Source organism: Eptatretus burgeri, chromosome 11 (genome assembly GCF_056783735.1).
Source record: "Eptatretus burgeri isolate ZD-2024b chromosome 11, Ebu_testis_v1, whole genome shotgun sequence".
Lineage (NCBI taxonomy): Eukaryota > Metazoa > Chordata > Myxini > Myxiniformes > Myxinidae > Eptatretus > Eptatretus burgeri.
Window position 1 is genome coordinate 40,132,330 of NC_140971.1, and position 26,546 is coordinate 40,158,875.

Sequence of the window (26,546 nt, forward strand, 5' to 3'; positions counted from 1 at the left end):
AACACCCAACCTGTGCACAATATTACATCCGGATCCGTCCACAACTTTTTGAGATATCCTGCACACAAACAGACAGACAGACAGAAAGGGGTGAAAACATATCCTACTTCAACTTTGGTGGCGGAGGTAAAAATAAAAGTCCATGGAATTTTAACATTCTTCTTCAACACCACATTTCGAAATTGTCAGTCTTATTCCTTTCTTTCTTCTTCAATGTCCACGACTAACATCACCTACATTGAAACTGGGAATACCAGAGCATTCCCAGCCGCCTCTAGGTTTGTTTTGTCACATCTTTGTCTTTCCAGATCTTTGTCAATCCTGACATTGCTGTTCTCCCCAACGCTAACCGTCTATGAATTTCTCCTCTACACTATCCACTCACTTTAATCTTCGAACCCAGGAAAATGAAACGTTCCACTACTTCCACATGATCATCTCCCAATCTGAACATGTCGATCTTCTTCGTTGACAAGATTTTAATATTTTCTAGATTTAAATAAACATCGGCTTTCTCACTTTTCTTCTTCACTGTCTGCAGCAGTTTCATTAAGTCGTCTTAACTTTCTGCCAACAGAGTCGTATCATCATTATACCTTCGGTTGTTGATACGTCTCCCTCGAATCCTGACTCCACAACCTCTATGTCATTCAAGTTTGATTTCCTCATGATGTACTCACTGTACGGATTGAACAAATAAGGGGAGAGAATGCACCCCTGTCTGACCCCTTTTCCAATCATAAACCATCCGGTCTTATCACACTCTGTGTTTACTGGAGCTTCTTATCAGACATATCGGGTGCGCTGACATCCCAATTTCTCTCATCATCATTCACATAAATGCATGATCAACACAATCGATAAAATCGATAATCTTTGCTCTCATCTGCGAAACAGAGATACACCATCCCTTGATATTCCCTTCCTTCTTCTGCGATCCACCTCAGATTTGTGATTTCATCTCTCGTACATCTTATTCTTCTTCTTCTTCTTCTTCTTCTTCTTCTTCTTCTTCTTCTTCTTCTTCTTCTTTTCTTCTTCTTCTTCCTCTGAATCCTGCTTATTCAACGGGAATTTCTTGCTTAATGTAGCCTTCTATTCTGTGTTGACTGATCTTTAGTAATATTTTACTGGCATGTGAACTCAAGGGGAGGGTTCGGTTATTTGGACATCCCTTTCTTAAGGCGCTGTCACACCTTGACGATTTAGCCAGCAACGGCAACGTATAAAAATGTATGTAAAACGCTGCCAATATGCCATTATACGGTAGCTGTAAATTAGAAACGCGTTCAGTAAGTTCTGTGGTCGTCCGGAAGACGTCAATCAAATATGTCGACATACGTCAATGTGTGTTGGAGATACGTTACACATAGGTTCAAAGCACGTTACTCACCGGTTAAAAATTAAGTTTCAGGTATGCTAAACATTACCTCGACGTGTTTAGACTTATGAGTAACTTACAAGTAACATGTGTCGACATGTGTCAACGATCGCGTAACGTGCCTACAACTTCTGGCCAGCGTATGCAGAACGTGTGCGTCATACGCTGGCATACGTCGAAAAATTTCAAGCATGGAAAATTTGTCTAACAGCTCGGCGTACTATGACATATGCCAGCGTATTACGACGTATGCCAGCGTACTTCGATGTATGCCAGCATGCTCTTAACGTATACAAAACTTACCCATAACGTATTCGACATGTGCCAGCGTTTTAGACAAATTTTTCATACGTCGGCATACGCTGGCTAAATCGTCAAGGTGTGACAGGGCCTTAAGCCATTGGAGTACTTTGCACACATTGATAGCTTATCCTCAATGTCACTCCATGGCATAACAAATATGTATGTCCATAAATATATAAATTTAATAAACAGGAATTAATTCCTGTGTGGGGTAAATGTGAAAAAGCTCTGACTCAAGCCAGGACTCAAACCCAAGGACATCATCACTTACACAGTGACAGCTCACTAAAGGCCCAGTCACACCTTGACGTTTTAGCCAGCTTATGCCGATTTTTGGAAAATTTGTCTAAAACGCTGGTACACGTCGAATACGTTATGGGTAAGTTTTGATAACATTGAGAGCACGCTGAAAAACACTGCCATACGTCGTAGTACGCTGGCTTTAAACGTTGAACTTTTGGGTTTTCCTCGAATTTTTTCATGCTTCAAATTTTACGATGTATGCCGGCGTATGACTCACACGTTCTGCTACGCTGGCCATAAGTTGTAGGCACGTTATGCGATCGTTGACACACGTTGAAACACGTTACTTGTAAGTTACTCATAAGTCGAAACACGTCGAGATAATGTTTAGCGTACCCGAAACTTATTTCTAACCTATGAGTAACGTTTTGTAAGCACGCTGCACGAACGTTGTTCACACTTTGCAACACGTTACTTGAAAGTAATACTACTCCTACCACCAACATCGACATCAGTAAATTCTCTCGAACTACTATTACTACTACTAATAACATCGACATCACTAAATTCTCTCGAACTACTACTACTACTACTACTACTACTACTACTACCAACATCAACATCACTAAATTCTCTCGAACTACTACTACTGATACTACTACTACTACTACTAACATCGACATCACTAAATTCTCGCGAACTACTACTACTAATAACATCGACATCACTAAATTCTCTCGAACTACCACTACTACTACTACTGCTACTACTACTACTACTACTACTGCCACTGCTTCTGACATTGACATATACTTAACATGGAGTCTGGAACACTGACAGATTCCTCTTGTGAAGCCCATTTGTATATACCAATTCCCCTAAACGCTGCCAAATCGCCATTATACGGTAGCTGTAAGTTAGAAACACGTTCAGTAAGTTCTGTGGTCGTGCGAAAGACGTCAATCGAATTCGTCTAGTTACGCCAATGTGCGTTTGAGATACGTTACACATAGGTTCAAAGTACGCTACTAATAGGTTCAAAGCACGTTACTCGTAGGCTAAAAATTAAGTTTCGGGTATGGTAAACATTACCTCGACATGTTTCGAGTTATGACTAACTTACAAGTAACGTGTGGCCGACGTGTGTAAACGATTACGGAGCATGCCGAGAACTTACGCCAGCGTATGCGGAACTTGTAAGCCATACGTCGAGTACGTTGTAAAATTTTCAGCATGCTTGAAATTTCACGACGTACTAGACGTACCACGTAATATGCCAGCGTACTTCATTGTTTTTCATCATGCTCCTAACGTATACACAACTTACCCATACCGTATTCGACGTGTCCCAGCGTTTTAGACACATTTTTCATAGATCGACATACGCTGGCTAAATCGTCAAGGTGTGACTGCGATTTTGAGACTTCCAATTTTCAGGCGGTTATGATTTAAATCTGCGTGCGGCAGGTTTTTAACAGAGAACGCCACGAGTTCGTTGGCGATACGTGCAGCGCGCTATGATTAAGTTAAACTATCGTTGGGCATAGGTTGTGAACGCCGACAACAGGCTAAGCATTCGTTGGTATAAGTTATCTTTAACACAACGAAACGTTCTGTGCCCATGACTAATACGTTATGCATACGACCAACACGTTATGAATACGACCAAAACTTTAAAAAAAACCCTCAAAACTTCAGCGTACGCCAACGTTTTACGTGCATTTTTATACGTTGCCATTCCTGCCTAAAACGTCAAGGTGTGACTGGGCCTTAAACTATTGAGTCTTCAGATATCCTTAGAATTTTCTCATGCATACTATATATGTGAATATAAACATACACACACATATATATATATATATATATATATATATATATATATATATATATATGTATGTATGTATATATATATATATATTATATCAGAGCTTATACGTTAAACTTTATCTATTTATGACTCCAAATTTAAATCCTGTTGTAAGGCAGTAAATGTTTATTAACTGCAGGCTCAAATGGAATATCTGATGGCAATGAACAATCTCTTCAACTGGACAGGTTTGATCAGGTTAAAAAAAAGACAAACTTCTCTCCCACAGTCGGCTGTTGCTTTCCATGCATTGATTACCGCTATCGGTGTTATTAGGGTCAGGCAGACATCAAGTCTGGCCCTTCCCTGGCATTAATAATACAATGCCAGGAAGCCATTTGGTGCGCAATGTTCTCAAGGTTGCCTAAGAGAAGTCCCTTCATTAATGTTTAATGGGAGGAGGGGGGGGTGGTGTGGGGGAGGTACGAGTGCATGAGAGCTCCCTGGGTCGAACCTGCACACCCAGGTTTCTTGTTAATTTTTAATGCAACTGAGCCTTTCATTAGTGCTTTTAAAAAAGATAATCCATCTCTCAAACATGTTTTATGTAATTAACCCCGCATAATATAACAGAGGAAAGATAAATTTTTCTTTCAATGCAGCTTAATTATGGCTTAAAAGCAGGCTTTGAAAACAATTTTTTTAAAGCGCAAGTTTAAGGTATTTGTGGGCTCTTCATTCACAGAGTTGATATTTCGGACCTTCGTAGTGTGTATAGCAGTGCTGTTCTCACCATTACAGTCCTCAACAATAGGGTACTTCACACTTTGTTATGGTTCTCAACAATAGAGCACTGCACCTTTTGGTATGCCTCTCAACATCCATTGGCCATGGTCCACATCACGATTCTGCACATGGTGTTATGGTCCCCCAACATGGTACTACACACGATGTGTCTCTGTACACATGGTTATTGGGGTTTCTTATGTCACTGTGTTGCATGTTACTCCAAAAACGTCTTTTACTATTAGCTTATTCCTTTGTTCTTCTACAACTTTGCTTTTTGCATGAATTGCTTCCTTCAAACTTCATTTGTCTATGATTAATTCACTACTCTTCAACAATTTCTGCCATCAGCTTATCATTCAATTTCATATTTTCTTATCGTCTGATGAAAGAAAGTACAATATGCTTTGAATGTAATAGTTGCAATCACCATGACATGATTCAACTGTGTGGTTTGTGGTCATGAATCTTCTAAATGTGCGGTTGATGGTGATGAAAGGGGCGGCAGGAAAGTGAACTTGGGTGAAATAAAGGTTACAGAAGCACAGATGCCGGGTGGAAAAGGAGGCAGAATGGTTTTACGGATCTGGACCTGACCCCCAGTTGTGTGTGTGTGTGTGTGTGTGTGTGTGTGTGTGTGTGTGTGTGTGTGTGTGTGTGTGTGTGTGTGTGTGTGTGTGTGTGTGTGTGTGTGTGTGTTTGTCGGAGAAGCAGATTTACTGCTTGGGAGGGAGAACAAGCTATTGCCAAGGTTAGCATCAGTGGCATAAGGTCAGCCAGGTTAATGCTTTTGAGCCATTAAAAAGGGTTTTGGGGAACAGACTGACATCTCATGAACCATTTGAGTGTGTCCAAGAGGTAGGTGATGTTCTTTTGTATAGACTTGAGGCATTTCAAGTGAGAACATGGGCAGCTACATTCATCTCTCCAGAATACATTTATCTACGATGCCATCACAGTCCGCAAACAATGCACAGATGGTTATAGTCCAGGCAGGGGTGAAGGGTTTTTTGAGGATAGGGATAGGAGTGGGGATGGTGGGTTCATGTGCCAATAAAAGGTCAAATCTCAGAGCATGCCATCCTTTGCATGAAGACCTAATTATCTGGCTGTCAGGTCTGCATTTTGATCATGGGCACGAGGTCGTTGTATTCTGGTATCCCCGCTTGGGGTTAGTTGTGTAATTTACACCTACATCAGGTGTGGATGCAGCTATACAGATCAGGTATAGGCACAATGGTGCAAATGGCCTCTTTTTAGCACAAATTTATTTGTATTCCCTTGTAAAGAAAAGTTTTAAACTTTATCCCAACTGTAAGCAAACAAATCTATACTATTTCAGTGCCCTCCAGTCGTGTCTTGCTATCCACTCTCAATATCTCTCTCAATTACTCACCTGCTCTGCACATCCCCAAAATAATATTCTTCTCACCTTGTCACTGATCCCTCTCCCCACTCCTCTTAACATACCCCTTGTACTCCCACAAACCTCTTAAATACCCATGTGCTGAACTTGCAGGTTGGAGGGCACACAATGCTCCCCATCCGCTGGATGCCCCCAGAAAGCATCATGTACCGTCGATTCACAGCTGAGAGTGATGTTTGGAGCCTTGGCGTTGTACTCTGGGAGATCTTCACATATGGGAAACAGCCTTGGTACCAGCTCTCAAACAATGAGGTCAGTACACTGTGCACTCCCTCTCTTTCTGTTCACCAATTGCTTTTGAAAACAGTGCCAGTAATGTAGACACTTCGTATAACATTCCATTTGCTGCCAGTGCGAGTACTTAATAGCTCTACAACAGGTTAGTAATATTGCTCATCTGATTAAACCTCTTGTTTCACCATCTCATCTTTCAGTGTTGATTTTCTCACAATGAATAACTGGGTCCTCCAGTCAGATACCAATGCATACACTTATGTATGTATCTCTGGGTGCTGGTCCCCTACAGGTGATCGAGTGCATCTGCCAGGGCCGAGTACTGGAGAGACCTCGGAGTTGTCCCTTGGAGGTGTATGATCTCATGCTTGGTTGCTGGCAGCGTGAACCACAACAGCGCTTAAACATAGCACAGATTCACTCCCACCTTTGCAGCCTGGCCAAGGTTTCACCCGTCTACCTGGATGTCCTTGGATGAGCTTCAAAGTCAGTGTGAATAAGACCTTGTTTCCCCAACCAGGGCAGTATTGGGTGGTGTAATCAGCAATTTTGCTCAGGGTACAGTGCCATGGCATCAACAAACCACAGGCCTGCAGGACGGCAGGAGAAAGTGTATAGCCAAGATGGGCACAAGGCCGTGATGTATTTGTCAAAGTGAACATGAAAGGAGAACTATGATCGACCTCCTGAGAATCTTTGGGACGAACAACATGTTTTTTTTAATTTCTGTTTGAAGAGACAATTCCACATGAAGCGATTGATGGTTCTTCACATCCTTCAAGCTGTGATGAACATTTCTTCTTCGACATGCTATTTTGATGCTGATACCTCTCGTGTTGGTATCAAAACAAGGTCGGACAGCATCCGTCAAGCTTCTCCTGTGTGGAGGGGATGATACAAGTATGCTAGCATATGTGAGCAAAAACAATTACTATGAATCCAAAATCGTTGTGAAAACGTTACACGACGAATAGTTAAACAATACCTGTTATTGGTGACCACTACGTTCCTTGCCACACTTAAAAATGTTGATGATTATCATTACATCATATCTTTTCATACGTGTCCTCTGACAGGAAACATTTCTTCAATTTCATCTGACTATACGTGAAATCTGCTTAGTGAATGTCCTGTTTAATCATAGTCTATCTGATATCTCTTTCATTCATTGAGAACATATCTTATGGTCTACCTATTTTATTCTATTTGCCCTCCATGTGTTGCTTCCCCTGTCGAACTCTGAAAAACTTTTTTTTAATATAATTTCAATCCTCTATGCCCTGATTCCTCAAAGTGGTGATAAAACTCTGGGGGACACCAAGTTTGGAAGGATGTTGTGGTCATCAAAGCAAGCTATTTACACCCCACACTGTCTGGGTTTTCATGATAGAGGATTTTTTTTCTTTTTTTACATTTCAAACTGCTTTAAACAAACGGTTTATGTCCAGTTGTAGATAGGACACATTGTATGCAACTGATAACTTCCAACAGTTATTTACAGATACAGGGGGCTGAAAAAGTAGGTATACAGTATTGAAAAACAAAACGTGCGCACAAAACGTATTTTATTGATTATACAAGCATATCAATAATAACATACTAATAATAAACATATTAATCCCTCAAATGTTCAAACTGTTTGCTAGTAATACTGGTATAATCCTTACTGTATACCTACTTTTGCAGCCCCCTGTATATGTATGTATATATAAATATATATGTATATGTATGCCAGTTTATAGGATATCCGATTTAAGGTTAAACATGTGTACAATTCAAATAATTATCAGATTAATTTAACAGTGTGTTTTCTTCGAAGGAAATTATAATACTGTGATGCACTAAATTGTATGAGTTTGAGTATCAAATATGTTGCAGATAAATCATATGTATGTATATATATATATATATATATATATATATATATATATATATATATATATATATATATATATATATATATATATATATATATATATATATATATATATATATATATATATATATATATATATATATATATATATATATATATATATATATATATATATATATATATATATACACACACACACACACACACACATTCTGTCTTCGGAGGAAACTTCTGCCTGTCCATTATCTGCCCAAGCCAACATGGTCTAACCATCATATCCACCACTCAGCTAAACCATATTCTACATCTGTCCTCAACATTTCAGTTTATGATGTCAATTGTGATCAATTTGTTTTTGCAATTTTTTTTCGGAAACAAAAGGAACTATATTTTCAGTGCAAGATCTTTGCTCATAAATGACAACAGGGCATTCAAGACCACATTGAGTTTTGTTTTGCAATCACTTTATTCACAAAAACATAAAATACAACCAATGTTGTAGCTCAACCCAAAATCCAAAGCCCGTCCGTATCCGCTTTGCACTCAAAGTAAACTTGATGAAAACAACAGCGAGGGAAAAAGCGAAGTAAAATTTCTTATGTTACGTTCTTCATATTCTCATAATAAAGATTTTTTTGAAAATTTGATGTCAAATGGTAAATAAAGAAACACGGAAGTGATTACAAAACTCAGCTATCTCACATTGCGCAGAGGCTGGTAGACTAATAAGGGCTATTTGTGACTTTGCCCTTTGACATTTTGACCCAATTATTAATTTCTCCTTTCCATATTCTTACAATGAAGGTTTGTTCAAAATTTGATGACAAAAGCTCAAATGGTAAAAAAGTTATGGCCTGGACGGACACATACACACACACACACACACACACACACACACACACACACACACACACACACACACACACACACACACACACAATTGCAAAACCCCATCTCCCGCTGTGTTGGCAGACGGACTAAATACAGCAAGAAGAGGAGGCTTGGTGGACCAACCGATCTAATTACAAACCATTATCTACATCCAGTAATGCCATAGATACCTAATGGTCCTTACTTTACAACCCAACTGGGAATATCAGAGGTCGAATTTGCTGCTTTCAAGGAAGTTGAGTTTACCAACGTAGATGGGGAAGTGGCGCTTGAGGAACCAAGTAGAACTGTAAATTTAGTGATGGGTAGGGTAGGGGGTATGAATGTGAAGACATTACATTAAAACTTCTTTTGCAAAGCATGTCCATTCATTAGGTTGTTCGGTTGTGTCATCGTATCATTGATTATTTGGCGCAAGTCCTGAAGTCATGATAACATGGTCATTTATATTGATATAAATCATTAAACTGCTGCTTTTGGCTAACTGTGTTAATTATTAAATTGTTGTTAACATTGTTCTAATAATGTTTCTTGGATCTAGTGTCAGTAAAATGTACATCTATGACGCACATGATTTAAAAAACACAGAAATGATCCAGATTGTTTCATAAGCTCGTTATAACGTAGGCAAAGTGCATGTTGCAAATATCACCTGCATGAGTGTGGCGTAAGAGGTGACTCCGCACAATGGGCGGGGCACATGCAGGGCGGAGCTCGTCACTGTCCGTATAATGTGTTCGTATCGGTGCATTAATGGTCCCCTGTTAGGATACCTAGCGTTTCTTGCACTTCACTCGGCTTGCAGTTTGAAAAGGTGTAATTAAATTACTGGACATTACTGGATGGATTTGCGGTGTTTTCTCTCCGCCTCTTGCCCGCTGTGCTCGGATGATAAAGTGATCCGAAAGGGTCAGAATAAAAAAGAAACTGCTGTGCGAGTTCACTTTTATCTACCTCCCACGAGACACACCTTGAGATGGGTTTGCCACGATGCAATCTTTCCTGATAGCAGTGGAAAAATCCCATGGTCACAATTGTGTGTGCACCCCATAGGCACAACTCTGATATGTAATGGCCAACAGGTACTGATCGGTGATTAGCCTATACATTGGCCGTGACTTCTATCCATATTCATGTGCGACCCAGCAATCCCATGCTTGCTTGCATATTGCACAACCTTCGCCTGAATGCAGTCCAAAACCTGCTGGACACTTTAACCATTATTTGGTTCGAATAAGGCTTTTGGATCAAGTGCCCCCGAGTGATCAATTCATCGTTTTGCACTACAGTGGTGTACACTATACTTCTATACTCTGCACTGTGCTGAAGGCTTTCTGTTGTAGGCCAAGCCAGGCGAAGCACTCTCTCTTTACAGCATGCACGTGTGCAGCGACCTTGGCGCCACGAGCTCAGGCTCCTCGTGTTTTGTTCTCCCCAAACGCCGAGCAGCGCAAGATCCTCCACAAATCTGGCTTACAAAGGCCATGGGCCATCTGTGCTAATAAATCTACAATGTTACATCTGATATTCCCATCGTGTGCGTGCACATGTGCGCGAGCGTGTCAGAAAGAGCTTCCATCATGTGTCTAAACACAATTAAAAAACATCCACCGATGGATTGTTACGCGTGTTATATAAATTCTTCGCACATTGATCTCCAATTGTTGCAGGCAGACCCCTCAGTGACATCAAATCAAGTTGCCATTATGCTTTTCCCATCACATGGAGCACAAGTCACTTGCCTTTGTACGTGTTAATTAACTATGACAACAGACTAATTGATATAATTATCATGTCTGAAGGACACATGAGGAACGATCGAACATGCAGGCCAGCTGTGAAGGAGAGACCCTTTCCTCATGCTGTCAGGAGTCGTGCACTCGTTTCTCCAACCGCGCCGTCAAAGAAGTGGCGAAACGCTCAACTTGTTATTCATTCAAACGTGCGTCAATAATTCCAGCAAAAAATGGCAGCCCTGGGTGTAAACTCTCATCAGCAGTTCGTACAATCACACAAATACCTGTTCACCATTTGATACAACATCGCAGAGAGTGCTCCACATAACATGGACTACGATCAACATCGTTTATAAATCTCTGCACCTGCGTACTTCTTGTGTCACGAAATTGGGAAAAGCATTTGTGTGTGCGTGCGTGCATGTTCGTTCTGTCTCTCTCTCTCTGTCTGTCTCTCTCTCCCTCTCTAGAACTTCAACACATAAATCACATGCAGCACAAAATACATTAGTAGACAGTATATTTCAATACAATTCCAAAGAAAATACAAAAATAGACAAAGGACAAACATCTGCTCTACGAGACTTGAACCTGGGTTTCCTGGATCATAAGACAGGGGTTCACATGGGAACAACGATTTTCCTTTATCTTTGTGGTGGCTTTGCATCCAGCACCATTGTCAACATTTGCAACCATTCATGTTTGTTAAGAACTTGAGTTTAAATGTCTTGACAGCTTTTATTGAAATCACTTTAAACGTCAACTCTCTTTTCATTCATTGTCTTTTGTCAAGTTGTGTGAAATTTTTTATCCAATCTTTGTCAAAGTTTTTTTTTTTTTTTGAATACACAGTCGAGGCTCGTGGAAGAGAACACAGAACGGATCAGGGCACAATGTAACAAAAGGAACAGCAGGAGGAGAAGGGGGAAACGCCAGCAGCAGGGTGGAGGGAGAAAGTAAATGGAGATGGACAAACAAACGATGCGGGTAACAACGAGGGGAGTGGAGTTGGCATGGGAGGGGAGAAAACAAGGGGTGGACAATGTGGATACAGAAGCAAAAATTTGGGAGGGGTGGAAGTGGGAAAAATGAGATCGAAGAGAGAGTGGAAGATGGTCCCACAGGCGAGGAAAAAGAGCAACTATAAAACTCATCAATCATTTCATACGATCATCGAAAGGGTGGATTGAAGTCCCCATCACAAAGTATAACCTTTAACCCACAATTTGTTTTTTACTATTTGCTGACCATGTTGAGCCACAGGAACTACATCAGCAGCACAGCTGCGCCACAATAAGTGATGCAACTCGTAGGCCAATTCGGAATTGAAACCAAGTACAATATGCATTCGCTAACACCAACCACGATTAGTGGCCATTACATGTACAACTTGGGGACACTGCAAGTTAGTATTTTGAACACTCGTGTCCATGTGAATCGTTCGAGCTCCTTCAGATTCCTCTGGTTCGCTCATTGTTCAAGTACGTCTTCATTCAAATTCAACTGACGTACATCTAAAGCATGGGTCAATGCACCTAAACTCTTTAGCTGCAAGAAAAACGTTGAAAATCTAATCTTATCTGCCCTTCCGTAATCATGTTGTACACACGAGGAGATACAAGCAACAAATTAAAATAATAAACATAAACAGAAAGGCACTCGGTAGAGTGAATACCTCCAACAGGCTGAATAGTTTACCTTTTGTATCCCACTGACAGGTCGGATCTGGATCTGCATCTGAACCAAAATCGAATTGGCCTTCTCTCATCACCGAATCAACTCATCCACCGAGTTTTGTCATAACTCTTCCAGAACTTTTTCAAATACAATGCTATACATCGTTTTGGCCCTATCTCTCATGATGGTGAAGAATCACTTTGAAGATTAAAAATTCTCGAATCCGGATCCGTATTCAGATCTTCACCAAAATCGAATCCAATCGGCCATGTCGCACACCCAACCTGTCCACCAAGTTTCGTTCGCATCTGTTTATAACTTTTTGAGATATTGTGCTATATATCCTTTTAGCTCCAACACTCAATGGTGAAGAATCACTGAAAAAATTCTTGGATCAGGATTCGGATCTTCACCAAAATTGAATCAATTCTTCTTCATCACACACCCAACCCACCAACGTTTCGTCCGAATCCGTCAACAACTTTTTGAGATATCTTATTATATATCCTTTTTGGCACAATCTCTCAATGGTGAAGAATCACTAAAAAAAATTGTAGTATCCAGAGATCCGCATCCGTGTCCTGACTAAAAATGTGCGTTGCTGTCATTGGCCGGTCACTACATGCACAAAAATTTTCAGAACGATTGCTTGAAAACTGTGGCCAAATACATAAACCAAGTAACAAACAGCCAAACAGGCAGGGGTGAAACATAACCTCCGTCCACCTTATGTGGAGGATGCAGTAATGGTAATCTATTGTTAATCAAGGGAGAACCTTCCCTCTATGTGTGTATCTGTCACACTTACGATAATAAAAGTGGTACCGTTTGAAAGCTAATATATTATCGAATTACTTGGAACAAAAAATTGAGGAAGACGCAGAAGAAGAAGATGAATAATAATAAGAAGAACAAGGAACAAGGAAATCCAACACAGGTGGACTCCAATCAGGTTGAAGAGACATCTCAAGGACGATGAAGGGACATTGGATGCACATGAGCTCAATTTGGAGTGTTATAACAAAGGGGTTGAATTACTTATTGGTGCAAGACATTTCACCTTTTCATTTATAATTGATTCGTAAAAAATTCTCAAAACACATTTTCACTTTGTCATTTTTGGGGTATTTGTGTAAATCGGTAATAATTTATTTTTTTAATTCAACCCATTTTAAATTCAGACTTTAACACAACAAAATGTGACAAAAGTCGAGGGGTATGAATACCTGTACTTTCTGAAGGCACTGTATATTTCAAGACAAACAGTGGACACATCCTCCATTTACACTATTTCTTGCAGAAGCATCGATTGTATGGTTATATATGTACAATGTAAAAGTGACGTTTATCCTGATTCCAATACTTGTATCTTTTCGTGCAGTAATATATCTGTTCAACACAATACATGACTAGACACAAGTCAAGGTGTGCAAGTCACACGAGTTCTTGTGAACTCAAACGATAAATCATATATTACGTGTGGAGCATAGTCATGCAAATTGTTCCAGATATACTTGAAGGAATGGCTCAGAAGTCATCGTCCTCATCGTCACACGGCTAATCTTAGATATAACTGAGTTTTCACACGGCCGTGCAGTTGAGGCCACTGGCCATGTATCCACACTTTTGGAACAAGTACGAGCCAGCAGCTCCAGCACAGCTTGAGATGCGGGTTGTCCGTCCATCCAGTCTACTACCAGCTGTACAGGTCCATCCTACTTCTCCCAGCACCAACCAGCCTCTCCCGATGGGACGAGGTGCCGCCTGTGGGTTGTTCCGCAGACTCCTCTGGGCACTAATTTCTATCACATTTGAAAGTTCATTGTGGCCATTATATTTATCACTGGTGCATAATTTTTTTTATACCATTATATGAGGAATTTAATATCCTTGCCACCAAGATACAAAGCTTTGGTGAAAATACTTGTATGCATTCTTTATCTATGTATTACTAAAACTCTCATCTTGTATATATGTATGTATGTATGTTCCCGAAATACAGCCAAAACGGTACACGATAGCAGAAAAATTTCGGCCCCCCTGACTCACCATTCCCCTGCGGTGTGCAGTATCAAGTTTCGTTAAAATCGGGCAACGAAAAAATGATTTAAGAACATCAATTCCCAATTCAGTCAAGTACTCTTCGGGAGAATTTGATCAATGTAAACAACCTCAGCGGTATAGTTCGCTGGAGCTATCTTTTATTTTGTTTTCTTCAAATGATTTATTTTAAAATCTCAAACATTTAGTATAGACAAAGAACGATTTATTTTTTAGCATAAAATAAACATCGCCATTTTGATCTAACACTTCCGTGTTCCTTAATGAATAAAATTGTGTTTACATAATTACTCACAATAATTTCTTCAACTTTCTTTTCTCCGTTTTTTTTCTTCACATTGACGCGCAATATCAAGTTTCGTTCAAATCGGGCAACGAGAAAAATGATTAAAAAATAAATTCTCCATTCAGTGAAGTACTCTTCGGGAGAATTTGATCAATGCAAACAACTTCAGCGGTATAGTTCGCTGGAGCTATCTTTTTTTTTATTTTCTTGAAATGTTTTTTTTGGGAACCCAAACCCACATTGGGAACCCAAACTGACAATGACCTCATACATTTTAGGTGAAAAATCTGGCAACTGGCGACCTTCGAGGTAGGGTTGCATACAGGGTGATAAGACAGAAGGTAGACAGCTAACCACACACTGCTTTCACACCTTTTCCATCTCTTGGGACCCTATATAGCCTTGCTGAAAATCACAATTATCCTTGCTCCCTCTGACTGATCCCGACCAGCCACATTGGCTCATACATAGCCCACATCGGGTGTTGGGCATATGAGTAGACCTAACTTCCTCATTTGAAATAGTGAAAATGAATATTTCATAATGAAGGAATTTCGAATAAAACCTATAGAAGGATTAATATCAATGGTTTCTGATCATTTGTCTTGGTGGTTTTGTACTGACCCAGAGAGGTGTTCTGTATCTTACCGAAAGCCACGAAATGTCCGTACAGGACTCGTACATTGCGAAATTGTTGCACCAAAACCCTCAAGTTGGTCTCAAATGATACTGTGTAGGTGGATTATAAGTAGAAACCATCTGATAGATTCGAAATGATCCGGATCGGAAATGAAAACCTTCTGGTGGATCCTTCTCTTGCCCTAATTCTTCCCCACATACCATATATTCAAATGTCCAAGTCTCCCTTTATTTTGTCCCTCATCCCTGCTGTTCGTGTGTTTACCACTCTCCTGATACTGTTCCCTTTGTTCTTACGTTCTGATCCGTTCTATGTTCTACCTCCTCCATGAGCCTCGGCATTGTATACAAAACAAATTATCATGCTAGGAATCTATGTGGATTGGCAATGTGAACTTTTATGGTGGATATGTACAGAGCTGACGACTCTCACCATGATCAAAAAGCTTCATAAACACCTTCCCAATGAAAAACCCCACAAGTCCCAAAGCTTTTCTGAAATGTACCCCTACAACCCCGCTCCCACACCCTCACGGCACTTGCTATGTAAACGCTGTGAGCAGGCATCACTTGTCCTGCACACGTTCTCACGTTTCTGCATTTCCAAGGAGTGCATGAGTGGGGTTTCAGCACTCAAGCCTCAGATATTCCTCGAGTTTCTCCATAATTGCCTCGATTTGCTCTCTGCGCTCTGGGACACACACGGACGGGGCTCATGGGGCTTCGTCTCGCCGGTGGAATAAAAGTTAATTGGAGATTCATCAACAGCTCTCGGCGTATCCTATTAAATGGCTCTTTGGTTTCGGAGTAATTCACCATATGCAGTGCCATTCACTTCACATCACATCACATCACACTTCCTCGAAGTATTAAAACGAAAACATTGAAACTCAATCGTATGCAATCCTCTCAGCTTCTGATACATCACGTCAACCTGGACTTTTACACCAAAAATATGGAGGGAGAGAGAACGGAGGGGGGAGAAAGAGAGAGGGGACGAGAGGGGTGGGAGAAGGAAAGAGAGGGGGAGGGGAGAAGGGAAGAGAGAAGAGGAGCAGAGAATGGAGGGAGGAGGGGGGAGAAGGGAGAGGGGAATGGTGGAGGAGAGGGAGATGGGGAGAGAGGGGGAAGGGGAGAGAGGAAGAAGGGAAGGAAGGCAAGACAAAGTAGAAGGGGGGAGGGAGAGAGTAAGAGGAAGGAAAGGAGACAGGGCAAATGAGGAGGTAGGAATGAAAGGGGAAGAGAGTGGATGGGGAAGAGGAGAGAGGGGGGAAGGAGGAATGAAGGTTCAGTGGAGAGATTACCTGGTCATCATTGGTTAGATCTTTTTCAGATGCCGTCCTGATGAGTGCAAACAAGCCCGACATCTAGATCGGCAGCTCCGTTTGATGTTAAACTGATGTTGATCAAGTAATCTTTGTCTGTTTGACAGAGTCACTGGGCGGAGACCTCTGGATTGGAGGTGACGCTTTGGTGGACGACTTTGTCCAATGGAGATCAGGGGAGTGCTCATCATGCTCCACACATTTCGATTTACCTGCCGATCGCACCACTTGCCTTCTGGTTGATTGGTTTACATTAGTAGGAACAAACGTCTGGGTGACAGACGGATGGTTGTTCCTTACGGATTAGGCAGTTTTACCGTGAGACAATCCGCAGCCGATGATCACCATTACAGCGAGGAAGTATGATTGGTATATGTACACGGAAATGTGTCTGTGTCTGCATGCGCGCAGTGTTGGCTTAATGCCGAGGTTGGTGGTTTGGGATCCGAGGATCCTGAGTTCGAATCCCATTGGGCTGTTGAATTAATACCAGGTGGAGTTGACTCTGCCTGTCATCCTTCCGAGGTCAGAAAAATGAGTGCCAGCTTGCTGGTATCCTGTGATGGAGTGGTGACCTGTCTGGGATTGTGCCCAATCGCCAAGGAAACTGCTGAGGCAGCACAAATGCTCTGCACAGAGTATGGTCCTGATGGATGGACGTGTGTGTGTGTATATATATATATGTATATATATATATATATATATATATATATATATATATATATATATATATATATATATATAGTCCATTGAAAAAGTAACGGGACTGACTTCACAGAAATTTTATTCCAAAAAACATATTGAAATCACAGTTTGTCCCCTTCAAAATAGTTTCACTCCCGTCTCACACACTTGTCCATCCTCTTCTTCCACGCTTCGATGCACCCCCGGAAGGCTTCTTCTGGAATCCTCCGAAGCTCCGACATCACGGCCCTTTTGATGGCCTCCACATCAGGAAATCGGGAACCCCTTGATCACCTCCTTGAGCTTGGGGAAGAGGGAAAAAAGTCACAAGGGGCCAAGTCTGGCGAATACGGGGGTTGCTCCAGAGTTGGCACGTTCCTCTCCGCCAGAAACTGTCGGATGCTCAAGGCACTGTGAGCAGGGGCATTGTCATGGTGGAGCATCCAGGTGTTGTTCTCCCACAGATCCCTCCTCTTGTCCCGGACTGATCTCATGAGGCGCCGGAGAATCTCCTTGTACACGTATTGATTCACTGTTTGACCCTGTGGTAGAAACTCGAAGTGGACGATGCCCTTCATGTCAAAAAACGTGATAAGCATCACCTTGACCTTCGACATCCTTGCTTTCTCTGGTCTTGGTGATGCCGGACTTTTCCACTGACGACTCTGCTGTTTGGTCTCGGGATCGTATTCGAATATCCACAATTCATCGCCAGTAATGACTCCCCCGAGCAGGTCTGGATCGTCCTCGAGGTGCTCAATAATGTCTTGATGGACAGTGACTCTTTGCTGTTTCAGGTCCTCGGACAACAACTTGGGGACCCTCTTTGCGCACACCTTGCACATTTCGAGATTTTCAGTGATGATGCTCCAGACAGTGTCCTTGGTGATGGAAAGTTCCTCAGCAATCATCCGCACCCTGAGTCAATGATCTGCGCGCACCGTCTGCTTCACATGCTCGATGTTGTCCGTCGTTCTGCTCGTTGAAGGTCTTTCAGACCGTGGATCGTCTTCAACCTCCTCCCGTCCCTCTTTGAACTTCTTGTGCCATTCAAATGCATGTGTACGTGACATCGTTTCTTCCCTGAAAACTTGCTGCATCATTGCGAAAGAATCGGAAGGTGTTTTGCCAAGCTTGGCAAGAAACTTCAGATTGGCTCTCTGCTCACGACTCACAGCGTGACAACTCAGACGAGACAATGTGTAAAGCACGACCTGTAAAAAAAAAAATCACACAATGAGCGCAGTCAACCATCACCAATCATATATATTGCTGGAATGTTGCGAAAGACTGTGACGCAACCGGTTCATTCAGGTTGTGTAAGTGGACCACACAGAAGGCTTCGTCCCGTTACTTTTTAGACGGACCTTGTGTGTGTGTGTGTGTGTGTGTATATATATATATATATATATATATATATATATATATATATATATATATATATATATATATATATATATATATATATATATATATATATATATATATGTATTTGGAGAAAACTTGATATGATTCCCAGTCTGAGCCTATGCTTTTTCCACATATATATTTATGATGGTTCTATCGTGCTCATTTCTCATGTTATTACTGTTCCCCTGTGGTGTTTATTAGCGGACATGGATGTGTACCTCCACAGGGAGAAGACCCTCTTGAGAGAAGGCCCGAGCTGCTCCTCTGGTTGGCAGCGAGTGCCCTGGCAGCAGTGGGGAAAAGAGGGTGGCACATATATGTGGAAGAATTGCGTTGCTCAGCTGCAAGGTTGCTCAAATAGCTCAGATGGCAGAGCACTGGTCTGGTTTGTTCGAGGACCTGGGTTTGAATTTTGGTCTGGGCCTGTAATTTTTTCATATATATATATATATATATATATATTTATTTTTTTTACACGTCTGCTTCTGGCTAAAGTTGTCTGTCTTTGTAAAAGCTGCTTCAAATTAATGTTCACCTTCGGGAATTTTTTTTTTTAATCTGACAAAAAATTGAATCCAGGCGGTGTATAGGCAGCATGATCGCTGCCTTGATCGCTACGGAAAATTGTTTTCCTTTGCTGTGAAGAAATGTGCCACGATATCTTTGCTGTTTAGAAATACGATGATTTGGGAATTTAACAGCACTCCATACCTCCCTCTATCTATATCATAATACGCTTGTTTGTAACATTCCGTTCCACCCATTGGTTGGAGAGCTGGTCTGATTCCCCCCACAATTTCAAAAATCATATAGCTGCCATGTTGGTGCTATGCAAAGCTAAAGACATCATTAGAACTGCCAAATTCACAATCACCATGCCCTCCATAAAAGGTTTCCCCTCAATGTGAAACGACCAAAGCGACTGTTAAAAGAGTCATTGAATATCATAAGGTTGGAGTCGATAGGCATCACGGACCTTGTGAAGGCCACAGTAATATAGGCCTCATATTTCAGTCCTTTGATGTGAGCCGATGTGGAAGTGCAATTGGAATCCATCAGAGCTATATAACCACAATGTATTACATATGCACAGAGGTAGTGGGCATGTTTTTGTTTCAAACCCAGGTCATTTTTGGCAGTGATCAAAGCAATGGTCTTTTTCTGACTATTTTCTCCAAAACGACTCGACCAGGGACCATAAAATCCATCCAATATATAAAGCTCAATTTTTGTTTGTTTGTATATATATATATATATGCTTCAAAAACTAAAAAACAACTGAACCAAATCCAGCCAAATGTTGCATGTTGCCTCAGATTAATAGGCTATGCCACGTGATCGTCGGCGATACGCTGCCGCGCGCTATGCATAAGTTAGACTATCATTGGGCATAGGTTGTGAACGCCGACAACACGCTAAGCATTCGTTGGTATAGGTTATCTATAAGTTATTGAAACATTCTGTGTACGTTACTAATACGTTATGCATACGTCCAACTCGTTATGAATACACCCAAAACTGAAAAAACATCAATAGTTCAGTGTATGCCAGCGTTTTACATACATTTTGATACGTTGCCATAGGCTGGCTAAAACGTCAAGGTGTGACAGGGCCCTAAGGTATATTACATGGATGTCCATTTGACGTGTGTTTGCATATGGAGAGGTCTCTCGAGGTGTTCTCAATTAAATTGGGAGAAATATGTGGAAAAAATTAAAGTTTCTTAAAATCTGGCAAAAAAATGAACAGGTCCCTGCTGCTGTTGTGAGATGCATGCACACTCCAATCTGGAGCTCTTCCTGGCCGGCCAAGTGGAGAGGGGTGCGGACCTGTCCTCTTGTATTTTGGCTGTCTGCCTTTTCCCAAGATTTCTTTTGATTTCATTTGGAACACCTCGAGGGACCTCTCGCAATGCGATACATGCACACTATATAGGACCCTTTTGAAAGATCTTCCTGGTACAGGGAAAGGAAGGGGTATGGGAAGAGGAGATAAAGGAGAGGGGAGCCCAGCTTGGGGGGAGGGGGGTAAAGAAGGGGGCAGAGGGAGAGGAGAGGGAGGGGGAGAGAGAGTGGTAGGAATTGGAGGGGAAGGGGAGAGTGGGGGAGCGAGAGAGACAGTGGGGTAGAGATTGAGAAATAGGAGAGGGATGGGGTCAGTGCTGGATTAAGCCTCGGCTGGCCCTAAGGTAAATTTTGAAATTTTAGAGAATGGCCTGAGAAATTTAAATTAGATCTCAGGCTCATGGAAATGGACCCCAGACAAAAGATAAACTGATTCAAGAACAAAATATTTAATACAAAAAAGACAAATATTTAATGTGAAAAGAATTTTTGGCCCGAATTTTTGGCTGGCCCTAAGGCACATGCCTTGTCTGCCTAATGGTTAATCCAGCACTGGATGGGGGGCAGAGGGGATGAGTGGTACGCAGAGGGAGAGGAGAGAGAGGATGTAGAGGAGAAGGGATAGAGGAAGGTGTGAGGTTTAGGGGAGAGAGAGAGAGAGGGGAAGTGCTGAGGTCTTATTTTACATTACGTGGAATTTTTACGCGTCCCTACTCGTACATAACAGGAGAATGCTGTCTGCTTGTCCACCCCACCCCTCCCCCAATCCCGAAAAATAAAACGGGGTGAAAAAAATTATTTCGTCAAAGTTTCTTCACATTAATCCAAAATTCTGGGGAAATTGCAACACAAAAATAGGGGAGATACGCCTTGGCGCTCACCTGGTAGAAAAATGATACGAAGGAGGAAGTCAACGTGGGATGAAATCAGCAAAATGTACCAATGAACCAATGTTATAGCAAATACTTATTTTGGAGCGAAACCTCCCCCCAACCTCGTAAATCCACTTCGACCCTAATTTTCTAAATGTCATGAACAAACTTTGGTACATACAGGCTGATGAACGTTATGGTCAAGTTTCATCGATATCGTTTGTGCAGTACCATGAACAAACTTGAACAGTACATCACGGGTGATGAAGGTTGTGGCCAGGTTTCATCAGAACTGCATGTGGAGTTTCTGAGAAGAGAGCAAATACTTTTTTGGGGGGCTACCCCCGTAGACCCCTGGAGGCCTGATTTTTTTTTCATGCTATGAAAAAACTTTCGTACATTCAGGGTGATAAATGTTGAGGTAAAGTTTCATCGAAATCATTTTTTTTTTTTTGTATACCTTGGTCGAGGCTCGTATGAGAGCTAACACACAACTCACAGCAAGGAGGCATGAGACAAGAGGGGCGGGAGTGGAAGGGACAAAACATTGGGGAACAGACACAGGTGAACTGTGGAAGGGAGAGGGATGGGGATGGGACGGGGAACATGGCGAGGAGAAGATGGACATTACAGGGACTTTCAGGAAGGAAAGCAGGAGAATTGAAGGAAGTGGGCTTGGGTGGATTATCGGGGGTAGAAAAGATCGAGGATTTGGATGGGGGAAGATAAGAGGTGGTGGTGAACAGCTGTTTTGAAAGCCTGGAGGGTAGAATGGGAAAGAATAGAGTGAGGAAGTTTATTCCAAAGGCGGGAAAAAAGAGGAATGAAAGAGTGAAGATGAGCAGTGATTCGTGATTTTGGTAGTTTTACCAGAAGGGGGTTGTTGGCGGACCTTGAGCGCCCTGTGGAAATGTGGTTGGGACAAATCGCAGAGAGAGCAGGGGGGGCTAGGCTGGAGAGGAGTCGGTAGAAGACAGAAAGACCACCGACCAACCTGCGGTGATTGAGTGAGAGGCCCAAAGACTCAGCTTCATTGCGGGAGATGCCAATGATCTTAAAAGCCCTGGTTTCGACAGCGTGAAGTCGAGAAAGGTGGGAGGCAGGAGCACCAGCCCAGAGGGGAGAGCAGTACTCCATCAGGCTACGGACAAAAGCTTTGTAAGTGGTCAGGAGCTCAAGAGGGCCGAGGAAGGACTTTGCACGACGGAGGATTCCCAGTCGGCGACTGGCTTTTGAGGCAAGGTTGGAAATGTGACTTTCCCAGGAAAGGTCATGGCAGATAGTGAGACCCAGAAGCTTGAAAGAAAAGACTTCTTCCAGAGGATTGTTGAGAAAGTGGATGGGGGTTTTGTAAACGGTCCTTTCGAAGAGACATAGTGAGAGTGTGAGATTTGTCTGGATTGAAAGACATGTTCCACTTGTTGGACCAGTTTGTGATTTTATCCAGATCTGCAGTGAGCGAAGAAGCTGCTGCTTGCCGGTCTGAGGGATGACAGATGGTACGGCAGAGGGTGGAGTCATCGGCAAAGAGAAATAGAGGATTTTCCAGAGAGTCCGAGAGATCATTGATGAAAACCAGAAAAAGAACAGGGCCCAGAACGCTACCTTGAGGAACTCCAGCCTGCACAGGAAGAGGGGATGAAAGAACTCCATTTAGGGCCACACGTTGACTGCGACAGGAGAGGAAGTCTGCGAGCCATGAGTGGAGATGGCCTTGAATACCATGGGAAGAGAGTTTGGTGAGTAGGGCAGGGTGCCAGACTGTGTCAAAAGCACGTGATATGTCCAGGGATACGGCTCGGATTTCCTGTCTGGCATTGAGGACCTCCATCCATTGATGGGAGAGCAGTAGCAGCATATCCAGGGTAGAGTGACCTGGTCTGAAACCAAATTGATGATTGGAAATCAAGCCATTGGAGAAGAGGAAGGATTTCATGTCTGAAGCGATGATGGATTCCATAACCTTGCTGATGATTGGGAGAAGGCTGATTGGTCTGTAGTTACAGGGATCTGTTTTTGCACCTTTTTATGCAGGGCAGTGATGTTAGCAGATTTCCAAGCAGATGGCAGATGACCTTGGGAAAATGAGAGGGTGAATAGAACAGAGAGAGGGTGAGCAAGAGCAGAAGAGCAGGCTTTGAGGACACGTGGGCTGATGCCGTCTGGACCGGTTGCAGAATCTGACTCGAGGTTTGAAAGCAAGCTCTCCACCTTGTCAGGAGAAAAGGATACAGAGTCCAGGGACAGTTGGGTGCGACTGGGTAAGGTGGGTAGAGATAGTGATGGGTTTAGGACACAAGATTTAGCTGCAAACACCGAGTTTAGATATTCAGCTTTATCACGTGTGGAATCAGCAGTGCGGCCATTTGAGGTAAGGGAGGGGATGGAGGGGGAACATACACCAGAAACAGATTTGATTAAACGCCACCAGGATTTTGAGGAGGGAGAGATAATTTCAAAGTGATAATGCACTTCAATCCACATGTTGGCCAACATATCCCTTGTCACAATGTAGATACTATTAGTTGTCCTTTCACGAAGTGTTTCATTGTCAGCAACAGAAGTTTAGAGAACAATCCTTGACATACCCTCACAAGAAGAAGTCTGAGGGCATCACATTGGGAGACCATGGAGGACAGCGGACTGTCCCACCACGTCTAATCCATCCACTGTGGAAGTTCTCGGTCTTAACGATTGCACTACCTGCACTTTAAATGCATTAAGATGCAATCTCTTGAATACAACTTTGTTTTTGGACAATGACAACTCTTGAATACAATTCACATGGAACATTGGGAAATCCCCGGAACCCATCCTCCCTTTTACAAATTGAAACAATGCCCTCGATATACAACTTTTGACAATGACAACTCTTGAATACAACTCTCATAGAACGTCGGAAAATCCCCAGAACCTATCCCCGCTTTTCCCATTGAAACAATCCCCCGCGAATGTTGGGTTCCTGGTATGTGCATATGTATGTACGAAATATATATATAAATATCACAACACCCTGGTGAGTCCCTGTGCCTAACCCAGTCTTCTACTCCCCTTCAGTGAAATTAAGTAAATAAATTGATTGAATTCAAGTGGTGTTTTGAAAGCACAGACATAATGGGCCAAACCACCTACTCTTGTGTCCAAATTATTTGTACGTTCTTGTATTCCTTGCACATGTGTGCACCAGCTGAAGCATGTTAAAACGCTCTTATTGTGTTACAAATCTCACATAACCAGCTCAAACAGCATTTATTTTGTTATTAATTATCTCTGTTTACAAACTCTCTTCACACCTATACGACCTGACAGTTTGCTTCCAAAGCTGACAATCAAACGGCAATTTGTCCCAGCTGTGCCTGGCAGTGGGTTGGGAACATGTGTGCTTATGGTTCACCGCGAGTAAGACGAGGCGTTTATGAACGTCCGTCAGGTGGATTGACTACCATTAAGGACAGCTAACAAGTTCAGCACTTGCCCCTTTTAGGTTCTTTCCCTCGTAAAGAGGATTGAGTAGTACAAGAAAGCACACGATGTGCACATTCTCACTTGCTCTTTATAAAAGCCACTGTGTAAGCAAATCGTCATATTGCAATGGATCTCTATTACTATCTCAATGCCTTGTTTGGACAAATTGGTATTTTGTATTTCCACCCTTGTTGCACTCCATGGCAGCATTCCTCATGCATGTCCATTTGTTATAGCTGGGTGTCTTTCACAATGTGCAGGAGCGATCCGTCAATAATGGCCTGCACTTAATGGTTCTTCAAGACATGACAAGAGAGGAGGACGTGGAGAGGTCTCCTCGGTATGAGGTCACAGAGGGCAACAAATCTCAGTGTCTTTGGTCAAATTTCAAGCAAATGTGAGCCATCTGACAGCAGTTTACTCAAGGCATGATCAGCGTAGGCAGTGCTGACCTCTTGTGTCTGAGTTTATGTTTTCAGAAACAAGATGAAGTTTGCTGGCGATTGATGTCTTTGAAATTTTAATATGTCTGCTTTTATATCATAAACTTCAGGATCAGGCATTTATGTCCCCATGAGGATGAGCTGTGAGACTTTAATAGCTGAAAATTAGACCAGGACAGGTCACCAGTATGTCCCTTGAAGGGAACTTCAGAAACAGGCCCAATATGGAAGGAAAAATTTACAATGTAGTGATGGGACCGGCGTAAAAATGAGAGGCCAATACTCTTTTCACAGTTCAGGGGTGTGTGTGTGTGTGTGTGTATGTGTATATATATATATATATATATATATATATATATATATATATATATATATATATATATATATATATATATATATATATATTTATATATATATTGTGACGTCCACGGGACTTGAACAGTCCCGTCAACGTAGAATGAGCCGAAACGATGGAGGCGGTTTATTTATTTATAACCCAAACATGGCGGTTCTAATCGCTCTACCGCAAACGGGACGAGGAAGGTGGCACGAGTCACTTTTCACTGAGTTGATGATGTTTATTTGTTTTTATTATTACCAGAAATAACAAGACTCGGCAAGAAGAGGGATCCGGGGCGATTCGACGGGATGGTGTGGGATCGGGCGCGGGGAAAACACAGACAATTCGAATGAATATAGAGATCTCAAACCTTCTAAGGCGCCAAGTACACACACACACACACACACACACACACACACACACACACACACACACACACACACACACACACACACACACACACACACACACACACACACACACACACACACACACACACACACACACACACACACACACACACACACACACACACACACACACAAAACGTAGCTATTTCTGGTGGGCAGGCTGGACCGTGGTGTGGACGCAACTGTCCCTGGATCGGCGGCGGACGAGCTGGCCTTGCTCTCGTCAGGGGGGCAGGAGAAACCGTGGTGCTGTCGACCTCCTGGTCTTGGCCCAAGTCCGCTCACAGCCGCCAGTGAACCAGTTCTGGCGCCAAGTTGCGAGCAGGAGAGGGAGGCAGGTCCGCCCGCCGTTCGACCCCGTACTCCGAGTCAGCAGAACCCCAGAGCCAACCAAGGTGAGGCACGAG

General features: G+C 42.3%; 1 protein-coding gene across 1 annotated transcript in view; it reads left to right on the forward strand.

The window, feature by feature from the left end:
• Positions 1–8,054, forward strand: part of NTRK2 (neurotrophic receptor tyrosine kinase 2) — a 125,606-nt gene extending 117,552 nt beyond the window's left edge. Inside the window, exons 16-17 of the mRNA XM_085846110.1 lie at positions 6,040–6,198; positions 6,473–8,054. Of these exons, the coding sequence (XP_085702236.1) occupies positions 6,040–6,198; positions 6,473–6,658 (345 nt within the window). The 3' untranslated portion in view covers positions 6,659–8,054. The remainder of the gene's footprint in view (positions 1–6,039; positions 6,199–6,472) is intronic.
• Positions 8,055–26,546: the final 18,492 nt, after the last annotated feature.